The sequence below is a fragment of the Eublepharis macularius genome, chromosome 1 (assembly GCF_028583425.1).
Source record: "Eublepharis macularius isolate TG4126 chromosome 1, MPM_Emac_v1.0, whole genome shotgun sequence".
Classification (NCBI taxonomy): domain Eukaryota; kingdom Metazoa; phylum Chordata; class Lepidosauria; order Squamata; family Eublepharidae; genus Eublepharis; species Eublepharis macularius.
In genome coordinates this window covers 50618689-50632220 of record NC_072790.1, presented here as the reverse complement: position 1 = coordinate 50632220, position 13532 = coordinate 50618689, and the positions used below count along the sequence as shown (strand labels likewise).

Genomic DNA, 13532 nt, shown 5'->3' with positions numbered 1-13532 from the left:
TGGGGGCCTGAGTTGCGGGCGATGCGGGGGGAGGCGAGTGGGGAAGCGGCATGGGGGCCGCCATGTTGAGGAGGGGCAGGGAGTGTCCAGGGGCCAGGTGATTCCGCCCAGGCACATCCGGCGTGGGCCCCTGGTCGGATGGCTGATTCCCGCCCCTCAGCACTTGGCCCATGGCGGCATCCTGCCCAGCCCTCCCTTTTGTCACGACTTTGGAGTGAGCAGGCTGCGGATTGGGGCATTGGGCACCGATCCGTTTGGGGGGAAACAGGGCCCTCAGGCTCAGTTTCCCTATTATGGGGATCCCCATAAGGGGTCTGGGGAGTGAGGAATGGCCGGTGCATGCCCAGACGGGGGCTGTCAGTCCGCCTCGCTCCCAGGTGACAGGGGAAGATCCACACAGGGGTGTACACCCACATGGCATCCCACTGACTGTCATCCCATGGTTCGCCCCCTCAGCAGGGGTCTAAGGGGGCGTGTGGTTCATCGGCTTGGCAGACGGGTCAGCCGATGCTCGGATCTGTGCCCTATGCACGCCCTTGCTCCCTGAGCTGTAATCTCAATAAAGTTGTGGCCTCTTTACCTCAGCACTGTATCCGTGTGTTTCTTGTCGCCATGCCCCCTCCCCGCTCTCCTCCCCCCATTTAGCACTCACCTGCAAAAAGAAGCGCAAGGAATATTTTAAACAGACCACCTCCTATTTTACAAGTATTTGAGGTTCTGTAAGGGGTTACCAGGTTAGAGCTGCTCTGCTTACTGCTAATACATGCACCCTATTTCGCACTTACCTACAACATGTCCTGAGAAAAATTCTTGCCATTCTACATGATGCTCTCTCTCCTTGCCTTGGCCATCCATTATAAACGCTTGAAAGTTTTTTGGAAAACGTTCTGCAGATGATGTTAGATATAATTCAAAATGCCTGTAAAGCATTTCCATTTAGCATTAAAATACACTTTAGGTAACACTTTTACCTATTTAAAAGACTGTTGTAACTAGAAGATGTCAGCTCTTATGCATAATACATATGCAGTGCCATTTGTCTGCTACCAATTTCCTGCAGAATTTATGACAGAGAACAAAAATGTTTATTACAGAAAAAAGGACATTTGCACAGGCAGCTGCGACAGCCCCCCACTCCCACCCCCATAATTTATACATCAATTCCTTTTAAATGCTCAGGCTTTCTAAGGAGGTTAGGCAGGAAATACGTAACTATGAATTATTAACACAGATTTACAAGCCTTAGATGAACTTCAGATAATGAAGCGGCAGATAACTGTAAACATCTGATATATTTGTCTTTCTAGCAGAAATCAAAGAACAGATTTACTCTCTTGCGTTACAACAACTGTAAAACTCCTCTCCTCACTCCTAATAGACACAAAGCTCGAAACCATTGTTTATCAAATTGTGAAGTATCAACTGAAGTGTTTAAGGAATACTTCAACAACGTTCATTTCTGCATAACCTAACCAGTCATTTAACAAGTAATGTATTATAGAGGAATTGTGCAGACAGAACAGTGCAGTGCTGCTATTACAGATTTTCAGATTATAAAGAACCGTGAAAGAACATTCCTTATGCACAAAGAGCCACAAGTGCCGTCATCACCACGTCCCCAGGGCCAGTGGTGGAAGGGGTTCAAGAACGAAACATGCTTCTGGAGGGGTGAAAATCCTTGCGCCCCTGCCACCAATTTCCTCTAGCTAACTGTAAACGTAAAGACTAAGAGCCAAGCTACAAGTGATGCCTGACACAGGTTGGACAATTGTCAGCTTCCCTCAAGTTTTGATGGGAAATGTAGGCGTCCTCGTCTTGCAGCTGTAACGGAGAGCCAAGCCGTAAAACCAGGACGCCTACATTTCCCATCAAAACTTGAGGGAAGCTGACAAGTGTCCAACCTGTGTAAGGCGTCACTTGTAGCTTGGCTCTAAGGAAACCACGTCTCCAGCTATACTGGGTGTTAATCAAGACAGAGGTCCGCAAAAACAGTTATTTTGGAGTCCGGGACCAAATCGGCCGAGAAACTGGATTCAGATTGAAGCCCCAAAACCCAATAATGCTACACAAAAGTATAATTAATATATTTATTAAAGACTGTGCAAAAGATTTCAAGTATAGAAACTGTATAGGATAGGAAAGAAAATAATAAATTCTAAACAACTATTGCCTAAGATACTTAATAAGTTTCTGTTGCCTAAATACAGATGTTAGCTTGTCAGGTCAAACCATAAAGACCAAACGACGCCAGAGTCTCCACTGCTGGTCCAAAATATCCAAGAACCAACACCCAAAACGGAGTTTCTCTTTCTAAGAGCAACTCACTCCAAGTTTCAGTAAGTGTCCCATTCTTTTGTAGCCTATGCCAAAAGCATAAACCAAAGCTTTAGCTGAAAAATGGGCTTGGAATGGCAAGAGCTGAACATGGCATCAAGGAGAGCTCCCACCTTTCCCTAGGCAGAAAGGCAAGGGCTTTCCTGATGCCATACCTCGAGAGTTTCTAGGAAAGCAATGAGGTATGTCTCAATCAGGGTGGGGTTGAAACTTGACCCTGTGATTGTACTGGGCCTTAGAGGAGCTCAGGCTTCTATGAAACTCAGCCAATTTAAGACCCACTCCTCAAGCTAGCAGGATCATAAGTTTTGTCCAGCTGTAAAATCCAGCCAAAACGCACAGATTCCCCCTTATGCCAGAAGAAACACAGTGGCAAGCGTCAGCAACAGAAGGGCGGTACTGGAGAAAATAAAGTGTTCCTGATTCAACTGTACTCTCAGCCTAGTATTTTTAGCACATATGAATTGTAATATTTCCTTGAAGCCAGAGACTCGTAAGAACTAGTGAACAAACACTGGACGTAACAAGCCAGGTAACTATATAGTACTGATCTTTACAAACACTCAATAAGATAACATTATTAAGGCACATGTCTTACTGAATGTTTTATTACCTGTGTAGTGCTGAAAAGCTTAAGAGTCGCTCTATATGAGACTCAGGCTGCAGGTCTCTTCTTCTTAAGGAGTGTTGTTGGATACTGGACATAGAAAGAATGTCATAGTCCGAGAGAACAGATTCTAATCTCTCTGGAAGAAAAAAGAGAAAGTTTAACAGAGCTAGAAAAAATGCATAAACTTTGATTTAAGGCTTCTTTTTCTCCACAGCTTAAACAATGAACTCTTTATTGCCATAGCTCTTACATTACCTTGACAAGCACAAGTCTGAATCAGACACTTGGAGGGGAGGAAGTAGCCAAAAGCTTCTAACAGCTGCACGGCAGGATTTGAGACAAGTGGCATCTTAAGAGACAATCAAGATTTTTAGTGTACAAGCTTTCGAGAGTAAAAGTTCCCTATCTGAAGAAGCGAGCTTTGATTCTCAAAAGCTTATACGCTAAAAATCTTGTTGGTCTCTAAGGTGCCACTGGAGTTAAGTTTTGCTGTTCACTTGCAGACCAACATGGCTACCTACCTGAAACTATCTTAGCAGAAGCACTAGCATGCTTCTGCCGTCTTGTTGATATTCTCAATTGAACACTTGCCCAAGTAAGAAGAAATACAGTAAAAGACAGACAAATAAAACTCTCTTCTCTCATCCTCCCCTGGAAAACAGGCATAACAAAGAAGCTCCATATTCACAAAGGAGAATTTCAGAAATGTCTGTGGCACAGAGGTTAAACAGATTGCAAGCATGGGCAAAGTGTGTTTGTTATGACATGGCGTACTGAGGAAGAGAGGTGATTCAGCAGAAAAGCAATTATATTCTAATTTTCTAAGGAACAGCATTCTAACTAATATTTATCATCGATACAGAACAAACAAAACAGTTTCTCAGAAACCCTCCCATCCCACTTTTCCATTTCTTACACTTATTGTGTCAGTTTAGGATCTGAGAGTCCCAGGTTCAAAGGACCACCCTGCCATGGAACCCCACTGGGCGACCCTGGGCCAGTCACTCTTTCACAGCCTAACCTAGCTCACAGGGTTGCTTTGGGAGGAAAAAAACTGAAGAACGAACAACACTGTAATCCGCTTCAGATCTCCGTTGAGGAAAAAAGTGAGGTATAACATCTATCCTATTTGCTCTAGCAAAGATTCTGCACTTTATAGTGCGTAGATATATGAATAGATCTGCTACAAAGGTAACATACAAGGAACTGAGAATCAGCTTAGTAACACAGATATCCAGCTTCTGATAAAGCCCTATCATTTATTGAAGCAAATTACTTGCTTAAAGATGCCCTATCTTGATACATTTTTCTGAATAATCATTCTTTCTCAATGCACTAATAGGCCAGAAATTGGTATCACTTAATACATATTTTAAAAGTAGATATTAATCAGTTACCCCATTTCATAGGCTGATACATTACAAAAAAGGGAACTTGAATTACCATTAATGTTTCCTTATTATATCTAACTGTTCAGTATTTCTGATAATGCTTTCAGAATTATTGCAACCATAAAAATTAAGCATATTTTGAAGATAAAACCAACCATCTCAAAATTTAACAAGGCCCTTTTAACTGAGGAAGAGGATGGGTGGGTTCTGGAGAGCTGCATACACTATAAGCTTTTTAAACACGGTGGTAGTAGTAGTACCTGTAGATGACGAAATATTTCAATGGAAACCTACAGTCACCAGGAAATGAAACCAGATATTCCACATCCCATTTCAAAATTTTCTTTTTAAAAAATGGCCACAATCAGATTTACCTGTAATTACCTGTTAATTCCTTCCCACAAAGCAACTATATGTACCAGGCCTTAACAATTTTTCTTTGGCTCTAGGAACCAATCGAAAAATTTAGGACCAGTCACATTTTTTCAACCTTCAAGGTTTCAAATTTAGTCACCATATTTTCTAGTTATTGTACCACAAAACCTAATCCCAATCTCTTTATAGTTTCTTTTTTTGGATTACTCTGGTCAGATTTGATTCAGATATAAGTATGCAGTTAAGAAGCCCTGAGCATCTAATTAGCTTTCCTATAGCAAATCATTTCACTCCTGGCCAGGGGTGCACGACAGATAGCGTTTTGGGTACATTACTGGGTATAGCATACAAGTAATACAATTAAGAAGTCTCTGCTTCCTTTTTAAGCCTTTATTCTTACAGCATACCTATTTAGTAATCTTAGTAACAACTCAATCAACAGAAAATTATACCACCCATTATAACACCATCTATTATAACAAATACAAAGATCATTAAGGGGAGCAATTACACGAGCGCAAAAAGTATCTTACCCAAAGATAAGAAGGTCACAGGCAAGGCGCCTCGTCAAAGAAGAAGCTCATTATCAGTTTGTCATATTTTTAGGGTTTCAGAAGCTTTCCTTAACAATAGCTGCTTTAGAGATTCAAATTCTTGGCTAACTATTAACTTATGATTTCATGCACCAAACAAGAGTATTCATATTTGAAACATGTTCTTGAAACACAGTTCATTTGTGCCAACAGAGTCTATGTAGAATTAGTGATTACAGATTTCTCATACACCTGAATACCTTTTGGCCCTCCACCAGCGCATCTATAATACAGCCGGCTTCTATAAAGTTAGACATTCCTCCCATACTCAGATACTCGCTGCACCTGGCCCTGGTACATTGCATGCATTAGTGTAAGTTAAATGGCTCTTCTAATCTATCCATGGCAATACAACTGTGTAACTCTATTTTATGCCCCTCTCCAAGGTTGTTTTATTCTAAGCCTTTAGACTCTTTGTGGCCTATTTCTGTGTGCATAGGTGTCTTGAACAAGTTTCTTTGTCAGATCCAGCAGTTGTTCCCCTAGAGTTCTAGCCATATTCATGACATTTTCATAATTTGATTAAAGCTATGATAAAAAGTGTTGTAGCACAAAAATAAATATAAGGGTAGCCGTGGTTATCATCACCAAAACAAAAAGCTCACCTCTAGCGCTAGCCTAACTTCTCCTTATTTTCTCATAATTCCATTACTGCTTTTAACAGCAGTGGCAATGGAGCCAGTATAGATAGTAACTGGTTAAGAAACAAATTCATATTCTACCACTGAATGGCGTAAAGTTAAGTTTATATATAAACAAGCAGTGACAAAAACTTTGTGCGCATTTATTTTACACCATCATGTAACAAAACAGTCTACTGCAAAATGAAAGCAGCTTTGGTTTGTATTCAACCAGCTTTTTCATTCAATCTCAGCCAATTCCCCTCCTTATGACAGCTTCTATTGCATGCGGCTTTATTCCAAGCAGGTTTCACGATGCCAAATGTAGCCTTTTTACTGGTGAAAGGGGACTCTTCCTCCCTTTTGCACCACTGGAAAATCTAGTTGGATCCAACCCCTCCTACTTGCACTGAGAATTGTTGAACGACACTTACACAAAAAAATAATTGCTGAAAATACCAGGTGCCGCAATGCAATTTCTAAGTGCCATGGTGACCTAGCACCTGGCATTTGTCAAGCCCCAATGTACACTCAAGACTACTAAACAGCTTTATTTTAATGAATGTAAGAAGTTGCCTTATATTATCAGCCCACGGGTCCTTCTAGCTCAGTAATGGGTACTCTGACTGGCAGCAGATCTCCAGACTCTCAAACGCAGCATTTCCAAGCCCCAATTTCCAAAGTTCTTTTAAATAAAGATGCCCAGGATTGAACCCAGGACCTTCTGCATACAAGACATTTGCCTGACCCATGAGCTACATGTGGACTTTCCCCAATTTTCTTATATACAACTATGTGTGGAATTGTACATTAGTAACTGCAGGGACACATTACCTGCAGTTACTAATTACCTATGTAATTGTAATTTCATATTAGTGATTGAAAGAACATTACTGACAGTAAGAAGAAAACAGAATATTAAATGAAACTTTTTCCAGAACTGTAGTAACAAACTTCTGCAGTTTTTGTTATTGTGCAATCCACAGTCACACACTTTCCCATACACCAGCAGTTGAAACTGTTTGGATAGCAACATCCATTATCCATTTACCGATGAGGTGGGGTGGTGGGAGAGACATGCAACTATGGAGGAACTCATCTTCACTTTACCACATGCCTGTTTTACTGAATTTTTGTACAGCACACAGGTCGAATCCCCACCCTGTGTTGGATGTAACGTAGTCACACAGGAGTTGTTAGTTCTCCCCAGTTCCCACACATACTGTTGCCTATTCAGAACACGACTACAGCATACATGGAAAAGGAGCTTCCGTCTCTCTCCACCCACACATGCCATTTCTCAGACTGCAACAGTTGGGAGGAAGGGGGGGGGGAATGCTATTTCACCTGTTGGGGAAACCCATGTGTATCTCAAAGAACCCACGGGTTTCCCCAAATGGCATTCCCAGGATTCTTTCAGTCTGGGAAAACAAGCAGAGGCTGAAGTCCCTTCTTCAAGCACATTGCGGTCCTGATCCAAATCAGGCACTACGTATGCAGGAATTGAGGAGAATCTACAACTCATATGTGACTATGTCTTATCTGACACAGGATGGGAACACTGAGTATAACCTGTGCATGTTCTGCGGATACTATGGATGGCAAAAAAGACAAGTGGATACTAGATCAAATCGAGCCTGAATTCTCCCTAGAAGCTAAAATGACAAGACTGAGGCTATTATACTTTGGCCACATCATGAGAAGACAAGATTCTTTGGAAAAGTCAATAATGCTAGGAAAAGCGGAATGCAGTAGGAAAAGAGGAGATCTAAAATGAGATGGCTTGCCTCAGTGAAAGAAGCCACGTCCTCCAGTTTGCAGGATCTGAGCAAGTCTGTTAATGATAGGATGTTTTGGAGGTCTTTCAATTCATAGGATTGCCATAGGTCAGAAGCGACTTGACAGCACATAACACACACACATATTCTTTAATATGGGGATCTATTATATATTGCCCCATGCTGCAGTCAGCCAGCTTACTGTATGCCTTCTGTAAGGAATGCAGGCTGCAACCATGTAGTAAAGCACAGCTCCTTAGGCATTACTAACCCTAAGCCAAATACAAGTGCCGTCCCCTTGTTCTTATCAGCATCCTCCACCTGCTTTCCTGTGGTGAACCCATCCCCCATATATCTACTGAAACTGATTCCCATGAAGGAATTTTTCCACTGACACAACCGTAAAACGAGAACTTCCCCCATAAACCACTACTATCATTAACAAGAATTTGTACAACACAACACAACATTTGTACAATGTTTCTCTACATGCTGATAAGCAGTTGGTGTCCCACAACTGTCTCAGGTTAAAATTTCAACAGAACAGAGGAAAGAACACTTCCCTTTGTGAACTGTTTAATGCCCCTGACTGTTTCATCATGCGAGTCTAGTTGGCTTTAATGCTAAGAAATTAACTATTGGAGCACTTTGTAACCCTTGAAAACTATTTTACCGTTAAGTGTATATTTACTGACTGCCTTATGCTTTGTCTCTGGCAAGGGAAGACATTAAAAAAACTTAACTAAAACGAGCAAAATAAACCATTTTCTCCTCACAACCTCCTCTGAACATACTGAGTCCTCAACACAAACGCCACACATTACTCATTCTGCAGCCTCAATTATAAAAGGAAAAACAACAACAAAAGAACTTTGTATATATGTAAGGGAGTGCTGCTAGTGACTCTCAAAAGCTCATCATAACTCTGCGAGTCTAGTTGGTCTTTAAGGTGCTACTGGACCCGAATCGTGGGATTTTTTTTACCAGTTACCCATCTTGGGTCCCACTTGCCTGTGACAAAGGTGAGCTGACAATGTTTCGAAAACTTAACAGACACGGGCATACCCTTAAAACAAAATCTCGCTCTTGCCCCTCAAGCCCCAACAAGGTCTTCTATCTTCTCTAGTTATTTATTTAGTACGTCTTTATTCCACCCTTTCCCCCAGCTGCTCTCGGGGCGGAGTACTCTTTTCTTCTCCGTTTTGTCCTAACAACCTTGTGAGGTAGACGAGACTGAGACGCAGCCCAAGGTCACCCAACGAGAGGAGTAGATGGCGTGCGGGTGTGCACCCCGGTCTCCTAGACCCTCATCCGCCGCTCTAACCATTACCCACGCTGCCTCGCATCGCAACGAGGACCCACACGAAACGTGGCCGGGAACCGAGGCTTCTCGCCCCGTTTTACGAAGGACCCCATTTTACGAAGGACCCTTTCTCTCTCCCTCTCCCTGTCCACGATTCAGAGGGAAAAGACGACGCTGCCGCCCCTTCCCCTCCGCATCCCAGCGATGGAAGCCAGCCCCTCTCCCACGCTCGCTCACCAGAGTGCGGCGGACGGTGCCGTCCTCGGTGCTGCTCCGCCGGCTGAGGCGGGTGCCTCCGCACCCCTGCCCCGGGAACCCCCCGCGCCAGCACCAGGCAGAGAAGGGCGGGAAGCCACAGGGCGCTCCGGCGGGGCTGGAGGCTCATGGCGCTCCTCCGACGGCGTCCGGCTCTCTCCTGCCTTCCCCGCTTCCTCTCGCATCGAAACCCTGCCCTCGCCCACACGAGCCCCAGGCCGCGGCCGCTCCCCTCCGCCTGAGAGCGCCCAAATCCGGAAGGGAGGCCCTGGCAGCTGGGCCGCCCGCGGAGCATCATGGGCGCCGAGGAGGGCCGACGTCTTGTTCCGCTGAGACAGGCCTCAGAGCGGGAGGATCTGTTCGGAGATGGCGCGGGATGGTGAAGCCGAGGGAAGACCGCGCTGTGCGGCTTCCCGGCCCCTGAAGAGACTCTGGCTAGTAGCAGAGCCTGTTCTGGGGCGAAGACAGAGCGGGAGGCGGCCTCCGCGCCGATTTAGAGACTTGGAAGAGCAGCCGTGAGGGAGCTAGAAAAGATCCTTACGGATAAGGATCTCTCTCTGGGACCAAGATCAAGATAACCCACACTATGGTATTCCCCATTACTCTGTATGGACGTGAAAGTTGGACATCAGAAAAAGATGACAGGAAGAAAATTGATTCATTTGAAATGTGGTGCTGGAGGAGTTTTGTGGATATCATGGACGGCCCAAAAGATAAATAAGTGGGTATTAGATCAAATCAAGCCTGAATTCTCCCTAGGAGCTAAAATGACAAAACTGAGGCTATTGTGCTTTGGTCACATTATGAGAAGACTAGACCCTCCGGAAAAGTCAATAATGCTAGGAAAAAGTTGAAAGCAGCAGAAAACAAGGAAGACTCAAAATGAGATGGCTTGACTCAATAAAGGAAGCCACGACCTCCAGTTTGTCGTTTCGGGGGTCTTTCATTTATATAGGGTCGCCTTAAGTCAGAAGTGACTTGTGCTTCCTTAATCTGAAGTAAGTTGCGTTGTGTCCAGTGACACATTTCCGCATCCGATTTCATGGGATTTCAGCCAGGGTTTCATTTGCGCTCTAGCTTGACTTGGTTTTATCTTTGTGCCTTTTTGTCACGTGTGACGCGGGGGGGGGGGAGTGACTGAGACATTCACTGTGGCTGCATCTCTATAGTGGGGGCAATGATGCAGCCGTTAATAACAACATTGTGCTTATATACCACCCTTCTGGACCATTAGTGCCCACTCAGAGCAATGAACAAAGTCAATATTATCCCCACAATCGTTGAGGATCTGAGACAGAGGAGCGGCATACCCACCTGCAGAACTCATGGCAGTAGTGAATTGAACCAGCAGAGTGATTTGCAACCCAACCACTGTGTTACAGCAGCTGATTTAAAAACTCTGCACTGCCAGATGTGGGTAGCAAAAGTATCTTTTGGCTGGGAAGGGAGGAAATCCAAGTGGTGCTCAGTATTGCTGTGTGGTGGGGATCAATTACTGTCTGTTTTCCAACCCTGGCCAGGCCCATCATTATTCTCTTTCTTTTGTTGGATACTTTCTCCTCAGCTTTCTGAGGGGAAATGGACCCATCCAAGGTTATCAGGCAAGTCCGCTGCTGAGCTACAATTCTGTTCCCTGGCTGAAAAGTTTAGAAAAGAAGGCACGGAGTTGTCTTGTGATGCTGATCTGAGGCCTTTTCAGGAGCCGAAGTAACAAACTCTCCTCTTGGGTAGTTTCAAGTAGGCAGCTGTGTTGGTCTGCAGAATAGGATTTGAGTCCAGTAGCACCTTATGAGATGAACAAGATTTGCACCATATAAGCTTTCGAGTCAAAAAAGGGAGCTCTGACTCTCAAAAGCTTACACTTTAAAAATCTTGTTGGTCTAGGAGGTGTCACTGGACTCAGAGACTGCTGTTCTCTTGGGTGGTGTTCATGGAGGATGATTGTGGCAGAGCAATATTCTCAGCAGCCAGGCTCTTAACAAAACAGGGAAGCAAACTTGGAGCTTAATCTCAGGCATGCAAGTTGTATGAGACTTTTAATTGCAAGCCAATGCAGTAGTTTGAGGTGTGACAAATAGTTTTTCTGATACATAAAGCTATATTAAACTTACATTTTTTAAAATGCTCCGGGATTAACCTATTTAAGCAATTCCTGATTATCTGCATTCTTGCATTCAAGCACGGAGTCATTACTGCATCACGTTTTCTTGGCTGATTTTTTTTATGGGGTGGTTTGCCATTGCCTCCCCCAGTCATCTACACTTTACCCCCAGGAAACTGGGTACTCATTTTACCGGCCTCAGAAGGATGGAAGGCTGAGTCAACCTTGAGCCGGCTACCTGAACCCAGCTTCTGCCAGGATCAAACTCAGGTCGTGAGCAGAGCTTGGGCTGCAGTACTGCTGCTTACCACTCTGCGCCATGGGGCTTGGTTTAAAATCTGAGAAATTTAATGTCATTTCCTTTCCCTCCCTACATTGTATACTAGTTGAAAGATGGTGTCATTGTCTTAATTTTTCTTTTCCCTTTTGTAAGAAACAAGTATTTGGGTTTTTGTCAAGAGCATTGCAGCAAATACGTTAAATGGGTATTAAAAGCCTATCTGTATTTTTTACCATGCTGGATCCAAGCATACTTTAGTTTATTCACATAGACGCAAATAGCTATACTGCGTCTCTTTTTGATGGGGACCCAAAATGGCAGCTTGTGCTGTTCTCCTGTCCTCACAACAGCCCTGAGAAAGAGGTTAGGCTGAAGTCACACAGCAAACTTCCACTGCAGTGAGGATTTCAACTGGAGTCTTCCAGATCCTAGTCTGACTGCTATACCATGCTGGTGCACATTAAATGTACTTCTCTACATTTATGTATTTCCCTTCTTCTATATTTCCAAGCAGTAACAGCTCTACCTACTAACAAACCACCACAATTCTATTTTAGTGTTGTGTATTTCTGCATACATTCTAACATTACCATTACTTAACTATACCCTCTGTTCATCTGTTGTTCATCACAAGGCTTTCAGAGGTGGCACACCTTTGGAAAGCTCTCCCCTTTGAGGTGCACCTAGCACTCCTTTAGGTACCAAACCATTTTTTTTACACTTAACACGGGAGTTCTAGCTTTTTGACTGTTTTGAGTCTGTTTATGTATATCATGTTTAAGTTAATTTGTGGCTTTTTGATAACTTATGATTTTATTGTATTTGTAAGCCACCTTGAAGACGGCTCTGGAACAGTGTTATACAACTTTGACACTGGCTCTGTATTTAAAAAGCTAGATAACACATCCACTCCAACATGCTGGAGCCAGGGCTGTTCACTGACACAGAAGACCACCCATCACAGCATGAACACACTGCTCATTTTTGCGCTCTGCATCACCACTGGTAGACCTTCTTCCAACCACAAGACAGCCAGCAGGGGCAGGCTCATCAGGTCCTGTTTCATGTCCACAATCTTGAGTCATGTCCACAATCTTGAGTCTTCATCCAGTCTGGAAGGCACGGAGGTATGTAAGCTTGCAAATGGTTAGTATGATCCACATTTTCAGCACAATACTTACATTCTAGTGCACACTGCATGCCTCAGCCTAGAATTTGCAGTTCATAGGGGGTTCCACCAGAAGTTTCACCTTGCAAAACTGCCAGTCTGCAAATTCCTGAACCTGTGTTTCGAATTCAGATGCTTCTTAAACCAGTACCATGAGAAACAGCACATACATGTTTCAAAGAGCAAAATTACCATTGTAGGAAGAGTCAGAATATTTACAACAAAGTGAAATGACATTTCATCTAATTTTTAGCCATGATCCATTGGTAGCCAACCCCCCAAGCTCCTCAGCAGAAAAAGCCACATTGCACTAATCACTAGTTTTCCCACAGCATTTCTAAACTTGTGGGTCAATCTTTAGACCAAACTATTGTTTTGCAAGTACTGAAAATTAAGTGTTCAGATTAGATTTCAGTGTTACAATACCTTGGGAACTGAGACCTGTGCATGGTTCCTTTAAGCACTTTATTCATTACTTGAATTTCGCCTGCCTATCTGTCCCCCTGCCCCTATTGAGCCAGCATAGTATTCCCAATTCTATGCATTGGCTTTTATAAAATGTTTCAAGTGGGGCCAGTTATACATCCGAGAGCACTGATACTGCAAGACTGCTGAAGCAAGGGTAGCATGGAGCTGGGATAATCATCTGAGAAGTTATACCATGCAAACTATTTTACAAATGGATTATGCATGCCACATATTAAAGTTTCTTCCCCTTGCAAAT

General features: G+C 43.6%; 1 protein-coding gene across 1 annotated transcript in view; it reads right to left on the bottom strand.

Moving 5' to 3' along the window:
• Positions 1-9503, bottom strand: part of ADAM17 (ADAM metallopeptidase domain 17) — a 35867-nt gene extending 26364 nt beyond the window's left edge. Inside the window, exons 1-3 of the mRNA XM_054984992.1 lie at positions 9242-9503; positions 2948-3080; positions 786-919 (exon numbers count right to left, since the gene is read on the bottom strand). Coding sequence (XP_054840967.1) covers positions 786-919; positions 2948-3080; positions 9242-9389 — 415 coding nt within the window. The 5' untranslated portion in view covers positions 9390-9503. The remainder of the gene's footprint in view (positions 1-785; positions 920-2947; positions 3081-9241) is intronic.
• Positions 9504-13532: the final 4029 nt, after the last annotated feature.